At 39.2% G+C, this 14308-nt stretch overlaps 1 protein-coding gene across 1 annotated transcript in view; it reads right to left on the bottom strand.

Annotated features, from left to right (window-relative positions):
- Positions 1 to 14308, bottom strand: part of ITIH5 (inter-alpha-trypsin inhibitor heavy chain 5) — a 69535-nt gene that overhangs the window by 37134 nt on the left and 18093 nt on the right. Inside the window, exon 5 of the mRNA XM_016219773.2 lies at positions 11081 to 11331. Within this exon, the coding sequence (XP_016075259.2) occupies positions 11081 to 11331 (251 nt within the window). The remainder of the gene's footprint in view (positions 1 to 11080; positions 11332 to 14308) is intronic.

Below are 14308 nucleotides of genomic sequence, written 5' to 3'. Positions count from 1 at the left end.
GTACCAGTCAATGTGACCCAGTGAATATTCCACTCCCTATTCAAAAAAAAAAACAAAACCAAAAAAGCTGCCTAGGAAATATTCCAGAGTAATCTCTCTAGAAAACAAAATCCTCTTTTTATTAAAGGAGGAAATAAATCTTTTAATCAATGAGGTTAATATAGGCTCCCCACTGTTACTGACCAAAATCCCAAAGCAGAGTAAGACTACTCGGTTTTTCCTTACTGTGAATTGGGACTCACTTTGCTGACCCCCACAAAACAGTTCATAAGAACAATGAACTTTATCAGCAGGGCCCATGGCAGCCATGGGACATGTTCTGAAGATAATGAAGAATGCGAGGGAAGACGTTGGGAACAGACCAGAAGAGTGGGAATCTGACCTACTTCTCTAATGAGAACCCACATATCTGTTCCTCCTGTTGGTTTGCTTCCGTTTCTCCCCACTTGGTGGGGGGCAGGAGTGTGGCAGGTGCTCTGAACCGAAGGAGGCTGAGCCTTCTAATGTCATCTTCCTATTTTAATCCAGGCATCAGTGGTCTGTGCACGACAACCTTCAGTGACACACAACCGCCTCCGGTGTGTCCCCGGGGAGATTCACGAATGGCTTTTTCTCCATCCACACTTCCCTGCTTCTCAGGTCACCTGCATCCCTATGATGCTCTCTTCCTGTCTAAAGCCCCGTATTTCTTAATAAGATATATGTTATTTTAGAAGCCACATAATACTGAAGAAAAGTGCACTTCAGAGTGTGACAGACTCAAAATGACTGACTTACTATCTCTAAGCCTCAGGTCCACATCCATCAGATTGGAGTGGATCGCATTGTAGAATCATTGTTAGAATTAAGTGAGATCACGTAAGGAACTGAGCTCAGCATTTGGCACACAGTAGGTGCTCAGCACATATTAGCCCCTAGCCCCTTCCCCTTCAAAAGGAGCTTCTTGTCCTCTCTGTCTAGGATGAAAGACAACTCATGAGTTTAAAATACTCTTTGGTAACATACAATTTATACTTTCCCATAACAGGCTTCTCTACACCACTGTGAGCTTAGTAAAAACAAATCATTATTGGGAGGGAGAAAAAGGCACATCATAATAAACCTTCATAACAGGAATTTAAGAATGTTTATATAGAGAACAATCTTTATGAAGTATAATGCAGTCAGTAGCTTCCCAAGAGCCCCCTGAAATTATATACAGAACTTGCATGAAGGCATACATGTTTATTTTTTTTGGAGAGAGTATCCATAGCTTTCACCAGATTCTCTAAGGAGTCAACACAAAGTTAAGAAGCATGCATACAAGTGTTATTAAACATTCCTCCCGTCGATTCTATCTTGTAGTGAGGAGGCACTTCATAGGTTTTTTGTAAATGGTGAAGAGAACACAACGCATGTCCTTAGTTTCATCCTGGAACATGGATGTTATTGACAAGTAAACAATCTCTTTCTAGACAACCACATGGGGATAAAAGGAAGCTAACTGCTATGTAAAAGTGTCTTAAAGTGACAGGATTTAGGAGCAAAGACCCCACACAAGGACATCAGCTGGAAGCTACGCCCCTTTGAGTCAACTGACAGAGGGATTTCCTGGCCTCTGTTTCCTGTGGGCCTTGGGGTGGCCTACAGTTGGAAGAAAGCAGCCAACACCTGGTGATTTTTACAAAAGGATTTCCAAACAAACACTGCCTGCTCATTTCCCCTTGGAAAAAAAACTAAATTGTCTATGTTTGTTTATGTAACCTGCTCACCTGGGCTCCAGTGGGGAGGTTTCTTAAATATACAGCTGTCAAAAATACTGTGAATAGCCCTAGCCTGTTTGGCTCCGTGATTAGAGCATCGCCCAACAGACCGAAGGGTCCCAGGTTCAATTCCAGCCAAGCGCACATACCTCGGTTGCAGGCTCTATCCGCCGCCCTAGTCAGGGTGCACGCAGGAGGCAACCAATCAATGTTTCTCTCTCTCTCTCTCTCTCTCTTTCTTCCTCCCTCCTTCTCTTTCTCCCTCCCTTCCACTCTCTCTGAAAAGCAATGGAAAAAAATATTCTCAGATGAGAATTAAAAAAAAACACAACTTAAAAATTGGGCAACTACCCTTTGACGGTAGCAATAAAGACGCAAATGAGCAGAGTATTAAAAGAAAAAGTGATGGGGATGTAATGAAAACCTGGGTGTCACAGAGTCAAACTTACACAGAGTTTTCTCTTTTTATTATTCAAAATTGCAAACTTTACATGCCTATGAGAGTGGTTACTATTTTAAAAACCCAGAAAATAATAAGTTGTTGGCGAGGATGTGGAAAAACTGGAAACTTTGCGCACTGTTATAAATGTAAAATGTTACAGCGATATGGAAAACAGTACGGCAATTCCTCAAAAAGTTAAAAATAAAACTATCATGTGATCCAGCAAAGCCATTTTTTGGTTATATACCCAATAGAATTAAAAGCATGATTTTAGAAATCTTATACACCGTGTTCATAGTAACACTATTCACAATAGCCAAGAAGTGGAAACAACTCAAGTGTTTTTCAACAGATAAATGGATGAACAAAGTATGGTCTATACATACCATGGAATGTTATTCAGCCATAAAAAGGAAGGAAATTCTGTCATACACCACAATATGGATAAACCTTGGGGACATTATGCTAAGTGAAATAAGCCATTCAACAAAAAGACAAATACTATCTGATTCCACTTATATGAGGTTCTTAGAGTAGTCAGACTCAGAGAGAGAGTAGAATGGTGGTTGCCAGGGGCCAGGGGAAAGGGGATTGGGGAGTTGTTGTTGAATGGATATAGAGTTTCAGTTTGGGAAGATGAAAAAGTTCTGAAGATTGGGTACACAACAATGTGAATAAACACTACTAAATTGTACACTCAGCAATGGTTAAGATGGAGGAAAAGGGACTGAGAAGTACAGATTGGAAGTTACGAAACAGTCATGGGGACGTAAAGTACAGCATAGGGAAATATAGTCAATAATATCGTAATAACTTTGAATGGTACCCATTGGGTACTGGAAATATCAGGAGGAACACTTTGCAATAAAGTATATGATTGTCTCACCACTGTGCTGTAAAACTGAAACTAATACAAAATAATATTGAGTGTAAATTATAACTTAAAAACTTTTAAAAAATTAAAAAGTTAAAAAAAATTAAGATTGTAAATTTAAAATTACAAATTAAAGTTGTAAGTTGTGTTTTTTTACCAAAATTAAAAACTTTTTTAATTTTAAAAATTGCCTACCCTAAGTTCTTCAAGGACAGTGACAACATCTTTGATATGTTTAGGGTCCAAGTACTTAGCACAGTGCCAGGAACATGGTGAGAACTCAAGACAAGCTTGTTGAATATTTAACATGGAGATGACTCAACACATTGACATGTAGTTGGGCAGATGAATAGAAGAGCCCCTTGAAGAGATTATCTAAAAAGTATTTTAGTGGGTATGGTAGATGCTTTGGGTAACCTATGTCACATGCCCTGGACCCATGCCTGGTTTCAGCCACAGCTATGGTGGACAGTGTCATAGGCCCAGACAACATCTCACCTCACACACCCAACTAAGACAGCAAGAAAAAGGAAGAAACAAAGAGAGGTCTCCCGGAGAAGAGTAGGCTGCTCACCAATGTCAAGTTAAAGAGAGAAGGCCACCCTTCTGGGTGTCGCTGGGCCATCCTGCTCACAGCTGGTCCTGACAGAACTATGGCCAATGTTAGAACAAATAATATAAAATGGGTTCTCATGTCAGCATTAAAAACAAAACAAAACCATCTATGGAGCCAAATGATTCATACCTGAATAATTTCTGCACTGAACAATGCTGGAAACCCTCACATAACAATCAGATTGTTTTCTGGCAAATGTACTGAGGCCAAACCGGGCCATGCCCTTCCAGCTGCAGCATGGACAGCGGGTCCAGGGGAGAACAGAGCATCAGGGAAGTGGAACTGGGGTGACCGGTCAGTCTCAATGCAGCCCTTTAATAAGGTAGAGCTGCCAGGTTTAGCAAATAAAAAGACAAGATGCTCATTTAAATTTGAATTTCAGATAAACAAGAAATGATTTTTTATTTTTTTTTTTAGTGTAAGTATGTCACAGATATTGCATGGGACATGTTGTTTGTTTATTTGAAATTCAAATTTAACTGAGCATCCTATAGTTTATCTAGCAGTCCTGGAAGGAAGATGAGCTCTAGATTTTTGTAACTATTTCTGGAACCAAATTCTGTCTTCTAATCCCTCCTTCACAACAAAATATGATCTACACCCAAGATCTGGCAACATTAACCAACTTAAACCAGGAAGTGTTGAAAACCTAACAGCATTTCCATTGCCAGCAGGTATTATTCCCAAGTTCATTTTATAGATACTTAGTGAGCACCCATTCTATGGCAAGGGACCATGCTAGGTGCCTACAGTACAATCCTTAAAAACTTTCACCAAAAAAGGCAGAGTTATGAGGTTAATAGACTAAACAAAGAAAAACATATGATTTTAAAACAGATTCAAGTTGACTCTTTCTTGGGTATCTGCTGAAATACAAGACATTGTGCTAGTCTCCCATCAGAGGTGACTGGATCTTGCAGGACTGTGGCTGGTCGTTAACCTATTCTCAAAGACAGCTTCAGTGTCACCAACCTCATCTTCTAATATAAAAGGTAATGAAACTGTATTTCACGCGTTTCTCTTCTTTCCAATTAAGCTTCCTCTGTATTTAGTATTATCTGAAGGTCAGCATTGTATAGGAAGCTTACATAGGAGTGATATGATTAAAAAATAAACCATAGGTTAAGTTCCACCTAGTCGTATTATTTGCCATCCTGGGCATGTAGAAGAACGCATAGCTTACTGTTGGAGAGCATAGCAAACATTACTTCCAGCGCACTTGAAGAAGTGGGAGTCTAACAGCCTAAAATGTAAGTTTTTTCATTGTATGTTTTGAGGTAAAATTCACATAACATAAAATTAACTACCTGAAAGTGTACAATTCAGTGGCATTTTGTATATTCACAATGTCGTGCAACCACCTCAATCCAGTTCTAAAACATATTCATCACTCCCAAAGAAAACACTGTAATCATTAGCAGTCACTGTCCATTCCTTCCTCTCCCAGGCCTTGGCCATCACCAATCTGCTTTCCCTCTCTATGGGTTTATCCATTCTGAACATTTCATATCAGTGGAATCATAAATATGTATGTGACCTTTTGAGTCTGGTTTCTTTCACTTAGCATAGTGTTTCCAACATTCATCCATGTTGTAGCAAGTATCAGTACTTTATTCCTTTGTATGGATGACTAATATTCCATTGAATGGATATACCACTATTTGTTTGTTCATTCATTTACTGATGGATTTGGAATGCTTGCACCTTTTGACCATTGTAAATAGTGTTTCTATGACCATTCATGTACAAGTATTTAAGTACCTGTTTTCAATTCTTTTGCATATATACTAAGAGAAATTGCTAGGTCATATGGTAAATCTATGTCTAACTTTTTAAGGAACCATCAAACTGTTTTCCACAGTGGTTACAACAGTTTACACTCCCACCAGCAATGTACTAGAGTCCTGATTTCTCCACAGTTTTGTTAAAACTCATTTTCCATTTGTTTCTTTATTATTATAGCCATCCTAATGAGTGTGAAGTCGGATTTCATTGTGGTTTTGATTGGCACTTCCTTAATGACTAATGGCCCTGAATATCTTTCCATATGCTTGTTGGTCATTTGTATATCTACTTTGGAGAAATGTCTATTCAATTCCTTTGCCCATATTTTAATTGGGTTGTTTATATCTTTTTTGTTTGAGTTATAAGAATTTTTTATATATTCTGGACACTAGACTTTTATCAGATATATAATTTGCAAATATTTTCTCCCACTCTGTAAGCTGTCTTTTTAGAATTTTTTTTTTTCTTAAGAGCCAAGCTGACACTCTTTGTCTTCTGTGTTCTTGAGTGTGGAGCACCCTTCAGTGATGAAGCAGACACTGATAGAACATGACAACAGTTATGGAAGTCTCCTCATTCCTGAAACTAAAATTTACTTTCAATGTCAAATTAGGGTGACATCCCCTGGGTCCTTCAGTTCTGAAAGAGATGAAGATCTGAGATTTCTTAAAAGCTCTAGCTGGGAGGCTTGGAAACCAAGTCAGCAGCCCAGGAAAAGTCTCAGGGATCCAAGGGGTAGGAACTAAGCCAAATAACACTTGAAAACAAAAAGTTGGGCTGTACGAAAAAGCCAGGATGAAGGCAAACACTAAGCCAGGCTTTGAGAGGTAGGAGCATCCTCTCTCGCAATGGTGGGGAGAAGAGTGGGAAGAGCAGGAGAACAATTCCCGCAGGTTCAGGAAGCCATGGTGGGAACTGAGGAAAGCACAGGAGTTCTTTTGACACCATAATGCACTGAATAATCATGTTTGTCTTTTCCAAAAGAGGATGGGATACCTAGTTTAATGAGCTTGAGACTGTTAGAAGATTGCACTAGCTCCATTGAGATGGTCTGTTGAACCTTTTCCATCTAAAGTTTCAATGTTGATGAGCAGAAGTTGGATATGTGACAAGGTTACTTCCCACCAACTGTGTGAGTAATTCTATGTTGGCCTATGTTGTATCCAATAGTAAAAACATGGTAGAAAAGAGGAATGATACACATTTTAATAAGAATCAAAAGTCAGTATTCTGAGGGCCCATGGAATTAAAGAAATAATCTTCTTTAAAAGATGCTTCTGTAGGGGAAGATCCTGGCATAGTTTAGGGTGTCCCTAAATTCTGCTGAGAAGTCCAAAGTAAGGGTTCCCAACATCTACTGCGCATCAGAATACCTGGGGTGCTTTTAAAAATAGAGCTATTAGAAACCTTTAGATTCAGAAAGTGGATTAGTGCTGTTGCCTGGGGCCGGGGTGGGAGCGGGGAATGACTGCAAAGACATAACAAGGATCGTTGTCGGGTAATAGAAATGTTCTAAAATTGGATTGTGATGATGGTTACACAACTGTACAACTGTACTAAAAATCAATGAATTGAACACCTAACATGGGTACATTTTAAGCTATGTAAACTGAACCTTAATAAAACTGTGCTTAAAAAAAGCAAAGAATATAAATAATAAACTATGAAAGTCATAGTACCATACCTGTTTAGTGGTAGGAAAAGTATTCAGCATTATTCTTTAGCTTTACAAATAAATTAATATGTTAAAGGCACTCATATAGTTTCTCTCTATAAAGTCTTAATTTCTCATATAAATTCATAGACTCTCATACCCCAAAATACAGTACCTAAGCCTCACCCTAATAAATTCTAATTCAAGTGTTTAACGTAGGATTCAGTAGTCTATATTTCTTTTTTTTAAATCTCTCCAAGTGACTATAAAGAAATAGCCAAGTTTGAGTCACTGATGTAAAGCAAAAGGGAATAAAACAGGCAAGGTACCTTATTTCTTATTTTGTTTCACTCCTATCCATCAGGGATCTTATCACAAATGAAAATTTTCTGTCAAAAAAAATACTTGTAATCATGAAAATGGCAGTAATTTAGGGGCCATGGGACAATAAGAAGCTTGAGATTTAACATAAAAAGTGAAATAACCGGCCTTGAACCAATCACACAGATGGAGTATCTATCTCGGTATATGCCTTCAGATGATAACACGGCCCAAGGATGTTCTAGGAAAGTATGAATTTCAAACACTCTTTCCATTGATCCCATAAATCATCAAAATATTTTAAGGGAGAGGAACCGAGGTGGGGGGCAGGAGGGGAGTCTTGTCTTTCACTGTACACTAGCTTGTCATCTTTTAGATTCTGAACCAGGAGTTACGTGAGTCCTGAGTACATGAGTTAACATTTTAATCCAGAAAGTATAACATTTTGGCTTCCAAATTACACCTCACAGAATTTGCTTATAGATTGAGAAGGAGCCCATTCATTTACAATACAATAGCCATGGGCCCAATCTTGACACACCAGGAAAGTAAACTGAGGTAAAGATAAGTGATACTGCTTTTAGCCTTTTTTTGTATTTTTATATAACTAGGGAAAGACTGGGAATTTGAATTCATACTCTCAGTATTTTACAAAAGCTCCCTAAGAGGGTTGTTATAAACTAAGGTTGAATGAGATGATACAAGCAAAGTACCAAGTGTCGTATCTAGCACACAGCCATCCTTATCTAGAATTGCTTCCCTAAAGATGAAAATAGGTCCAGTGGTCTGAGATTTGCTTAGAGAAATTCCAGAAGTCTGACTTCTGAACACAGCCAACTCCGTGAGAGGAATGCACTGGCTGGGGTCCACATTCACGCGGTGACAGCTCACGCTGGTGCAATGCCAAGCCTAGTTTGATCTCTACCCTGGATTTCTTTTGGAAGCATGCAAGTGTCCAGACAAAAATCACAACATCTGTGCCTCTCCTGCTTAGGCTGCCATTTTGCAGAAACAATAACAGCTGAGCTCTGAAAGATGGGAGTGAGGAACAAAAAGGCAGGCCATCCTCTGCACCTGGTCCGGGAAAATGCCTGTGAAACCTCCGCGCTCTGGAGGGAAAAGATCTGCTCTGCTACAAAGAGCTAGGAAAACAATTTTCTTAAAAATAAACAGGTCCCAAGAGATCAATGGTCTGGAAAAATTCCTCTGAGATTCTCTCAGGCCATGACTGTAAACAGTAAGCAACTTTTCAGGCCAACAACTGTGATTCATACTCTCCAAACATTAACACGCACACCACACTTGCACACATCTCTGCAGAGTCTCAGTGGTTCTGGAAATTAGACAAAGCACACACACACCTCATTACTGCAGCAGGACCCTCAGAATTGCCTCCCGGGGGCCCGGACACAGCTATCCCTCTCTGAGATCTTACAAACTCTCAAAGAATCTTCCCCCTGGAAACATAGCTCCTTCACACAGTTGTACATAGGAAAATATCCCTACAAATCATGATTAGGAAGAAATGCAATTTAAGAACATTCTTTGCTATTAATGTGTGTGTGTATAAATATATATATTTTTTGAAGGCATATATATATATATATATATATATATGCCTTCAAAAAACCTGCCTTCAAAGTCATACTTACGATCTAACAAGGGTGGTAAGATTTGCGAAGAAAAAAAAAGTAAATGTAAGATGATACCGATAATGACAATACTTAATAATTATCAAGCTCTGACTCTGGGCCAGGCACTTCGCACGCACTAACACTTCCAGTGACCCTATGAGAAGGTTAGCACCCCTGGTATGCAGATGTGCAAGCTGAGTCTTGCAGGGTCTAGGCAATTTTTTTTCAAGGTTATAGTTAATAACAACTAGAATCCATTAACCATACACATGGCCACCTATATGACATAAGATTGGCATATTGACATTTTTGAATGTCAGATACCTTGACAATATTTTAAAATTTCAATTAGATCTACATTGAGAGGATCAAACTCAATGTTTGGAGTCAACACATCACAAAAGACCTGAGTTCCCTACAGACCAGGAGACACTCCAGCGTTGGAGGGTAAAGTGCTTCTCATGTAGAGAAGTCCTTTCTGGATTATTTTCACATTATATTAAATCACAGCATTCTCTTATTCCACTTGTCAAGTCATTTGTCCAGTCTCCTTCTAATCTCATTCCCAAATATTCTTGCACAAGAAGACTTCTTGGGCCACTCTCCTGGCAATCACAGGGGTTGAATTAAGATTCCGCATGTTCACTTATCACTTAGCATTTCTCTGACCTCAGTGTCACAATGATCTGAAATCTCGTCATTCTCATTCTGGTGCAATTTTTAGACCCATCTGTCCAAGCCTTACTGGTATAGATTAAGGCCTAACACAAGTGATTATTCAATATAAACTATGAGTTTTAAAACAGATTTTTTAGAAAATGACTCCATATTCCCTCACCCTTGGTATAAAATGAGTATTTTATATAACTTTCTAGTCTTTTGTCAAATTTATATTTAACAAAGTTATCATATTTACCATTATAACTGTCCTTTTTCTCCTGTAATATGCTGAATCATGTTTATAACCATATTGTACTAATGATGTCTGTATGGCTGAATATTTAGGATAATGGAATGATTTTGCTACTACAAATATCATCAAACAGGTTCATGTGATATTGTTGTAATAAACTAGTTATTAATAACAGGAAAGGAGCAAAGGGAAGGCCAAACATTATAGGCATGTTCCCTGCAAAACACTGGGGGAAGGGGACTGGACAAAGGAAAAATAGAGGCATGCCCAGTAAAGCTGGATGACATAGGGGAGGTACTTGCCTGTCAATCACAGCTGGGAACAGAGATGATTGGCCAGAATGGGCGTGGCCACTGCAAACACATGGAAATTTAGGATATATAATCCCCTGAACAAAGAAGTTCACTCTCTTAGTTCCTCTTGGCACACTTGGCTCATGGTTTATGCGTGGCTTCCAGGCATTCTCCTGAGTGGCCCACACCCATGTGGACCCCCAAATGCAATGGATTAATGGACTGCAATTAGCCTGATGCCGTGCTGGACCTGGCTCCAAAATGGAATGGAAACTCTGGGCAGTGAGTCTCATTTTAGCCATACTGAAACCCCAGCTACACTTCCTCTACGGTTGGACTAAGGGAAATGGGACTTTGGAAACTCAGGGATGTAATTCCATGAAAATAAAGCTTTCTACTATGTAGCATCCTCCTGTGCAAGCCTCAGAAAATTCCTTTTCTCTGGATATCGCAAAGACTTCACATTCAGCAGCACCTAGTGGGGAAGAGGACCCCCCACTTTGTCAGGTATCCCATGCACATAACATTTCCAATATTTTAGGTGTCTCACCTAGGTTAGGTTCCCAGAACTGAGATTACTGTGTCAAATAATTCAAACATTTAAAAATCTCTTGATAAACTCTGGCTTTAAAAAAAAAAAAATTGTACAGGGCACTGTCTTTGTTTAGTTGCAATCGTTCAGATTCTCGAAAACACTCAGAGCCTTTGTTGAGGAGGTGCCATCTGTTCCATAGATTTCTCTAAAGCCAACACCCAGCTCTGAGTTACCCCAGAAGATCTGAGCCGATCCAGCAGGCACCACTCACCTTCTGCCCTCCCGCTGCCCTTTTGCCTACTGTTGTGGAGAGGCAGCACCTCCAGCGACGGGATGCCAGAACTCTCCAGAATATTCACTTCCACTGTCAGCCTCCCCACCAGCTGCTGGGGCCGCACGCTGATGATATGCTCGTACTTCCCAAGCCGCCTCTGCAAGAGCTCTTCGTAACTCAGGAGGAAGACAGCTTTGTCCTTGCTGGGAATGACTAAGGAGGCCCTGAACGTTTCAGTCCCCTTCTCCCTGTAAGGAAAAGTGACAGAGGGTCGGAGAAAGCCTGGCTCCCTCAAGCCCCCTTGGAACACTGACCAAACTCTGTATAACGGTCCTTGGAGATTAAAAGCAGAAATTAGTATTGGGAGGCGAAGTAAAGGCCTGAACTAGAGGAAGGTTGAAAAGGTTGAAAGGATACTCAAGAGTAGAGAATTCAAGCACTTCCGAACTCTCCTACCTCTCCCTGAGTCAGGTTCAGGAAGCCAAAGAGGCAGAGGGGACACCGAAACAGGTGAACGGCTAGAAAAGAGGGGTTTGGGGTTTAGATGTGAATTGCATTCTCTTCTTTGCAGGGATGGCCAAATAAACCAGACATTGTACATAACTTTAACTAAATTATGAGGTTTTTACACCTTGGTAAAGTTTAATGGATGTGTTTAAGGAAAGGGTAAAAAGTAAAGGATTGCATTGCGTAAAAAAATACAAATCATTTTAAATGCTTTCAGTACTTGGAGTGAGAGTTCTCTGATTTAAGATGGTAGACTGACCATAACAGAGAGAGTAGAGGAGTAAGAGTGGTAGGGGAAACCATCAGTGGGTAGGACATTTCAAAATATTTCTGCAAGACTTGGGGAATTTAATAGAGTAAGAACTCTACAGCTCAGACGGTGTAGGAAGGGACTGCAGCAAAGTAGAGAAAAAACCATCTGCAGAATCTCAGAGAGACGCCACGCTCTGATTGAGCAGGACACCACAAGATGAAAGTGAGAAGGGGGACCAAATGCAAGGAGAACTCCAAGTTTATATACAAATGAATGAATGACTAAGATGATGGGCTTCCTACAGTCCTCTTTCCCAGAGCTGAGAAGACCACAAGTGTTAAAATGGAAAAGTTTTGTTGAGAGCTGAGCAGAATGAATAAAAAATATTGACCTTTAAACCCATTATTGTAAAATTTCAGAATATCAGGTAGAGAAAACAAATAAAAGGAATGGTATTAGACCACATTAAATGCATCTTCAGTAATACTGGATGTCGTGAGGCACTGGAGCAATGTCTTCGAAGATCAAATGGTAAATTAATCTTAAATTCCAGACACAGTCAACACTTTAATCAAAGTCTCAGAAAGTTTGCCTCTTATGCACCCATTCTGAGGAAGTTACTTCAGAATATTCCCCAGCAAAGTTCAGGTGAAAATCATAAAAAGAGGAAAACATGGAATACAAGAAGTGATGAAACCAACCCAGATGAAAACTAAAAGATATCCCAACATAAACATATGTGACAAGGCTGCAAAGCAATGACAGTCTTCCATGGTCTGGAGACACCTATTGTTTCATGTTTAATAGCTCAGAAATCAGGCTGTCTCCCAATTAATGATGCCTTCCAGTTGCTATTGACAATGACATGGATGTCACTGCTTGCAGAAACTTGGTCATAGCTGTCCATTTAGTCACCATTTCAAATGAGTTATGTGTCTTGCTAGATGTAGACTGTGACAAAAATAAGTTTTATCTCATCAGAAAATCAATTAGAAACTCCAGGAAAAAAACAAAAATGAATATGTTGTGATCCAATTAAACTAAACTCTGGCATGATTTTGAACAACTTATGAGTTATAGGAAAAGCTAATTCTGATAAAGCCCATCTGATAAAGACCACTTGGGGTGGTGAACACACACTATACAGATGATATGTTGTAGAACTATGCAATTAAAACCAGTATAATTTTGTTAACCAGTGTTACCCCCAATAAATTCAATAAAAAGATACAGGATGTTTTGTGTGTGTGTGTGTGTGTGTGTGTGTGTGTGTGTGTGCATGTTTTTAAGTTAAATTTTAATAACCTGCTGCAGCAGGGGAGATGACATACCAGAAGCATCATGGAGCACCTTGACAAACAAAGGAGAACACAAGGTTATTATAGGATTGGGAAGGGTGGAATGTAGGTAAAGTTAAACAAAGCAGAGTTTGGAAGCTCAAAGAAAAGCAGTGTAAAGCATTTACTATCAGCCTGAACTGAGAAGCAAACTCAAGGTTCTTTGTCCTTAGGAGCTACAAAATTAAAATGACTGTGGACTTCTGTTTCGGACAGACCCTTTTCTGAATCTATGTACCAAAGTGAACCCATGACTCACACGTTCCATTCTCACTAACAGGATTTCCAACAGCAAAGTTTCTGACAGTCTATGATTTTAAAGAACAAGCTTTCTCAAAACTCTGTCCTTTTATTAATGAACAAAAAGCAGGTTTACATGTTTATCTCGTTTTATCTAGATATTATGATCATTTTTCTCCAAACGGGCTGGTAGAGAAGGAAACAGAATCTTAGTATACTAGATGGCTCTGCAGTTAATGTTATTTATATGTCATCAAAAAACAAATGCTATTTCTTCGTTTCCAATGTTTAGATTTAGTTAATAGAAAAAACAAAAAACACAGCCTGACTGATATGGCGCTGAGGTTGAGTGCTGATCCATGAACCAAGAAGCAAGAGGTCCCCTGGCAGGGCACATGCCTGGGTTGCAGGCTTGATCCCCAGCAGGGGGTGTGCAGGAGGCAACCAATCAATGTTTCTCTCTCATCGATGTGTCTATCTCTCCATCCCTCTCCCTTCCCTTCTTTCTAAAAATCAACAAAAACTTAAAAAAAAAAAAAAAAACACAAATATTGTGACATCAGAATTTAAATGTTAGTAACTCTGACAATGCAAAAGTAAATGATTAGGTCAGAAAAGATGGGAATGAAAACAGAAAGGCAGGGTAAAGTGCAGGAGATCGTAGGGCTAGTCTAAGATGGTTAACTAAGAAGAAATAATAATGTAAAAATTTGGAATGCAGAGAATGGAAGCAATGTAATTATGCTGAATCCTGTGATTTCACAACAGAGAATCAATGGATACTACTGATTTTTGTCAAAAAGTTTGTAAAAACCAAGACTATCATAATATTTAGAGTTAGGGGGATAACAACAAAAAACTACAGAAATATTAGAAGTGGATGTTTCC

Source organism: Miniopterus natalensis, chromosome 1 (genome assembly GCF_054644295.1).
Source record: "Miniopterus natalensis isolate mMinNat1 chromosome 1, mMinNat1.hap1, whole genome shotgun sequence".
Taxonomy (NCBI): domain Eukaryota; kingdom Metazoa; phylum Chordata; class Mammalia; order Chiroptera; family Miniopteridae; genus Miniopterus; species Miniopterus natalensis.
Note: the sequence above shows the minus strand (reverse complement) of the source record. Positions and strands in the feature narration are given on the sequence as shown.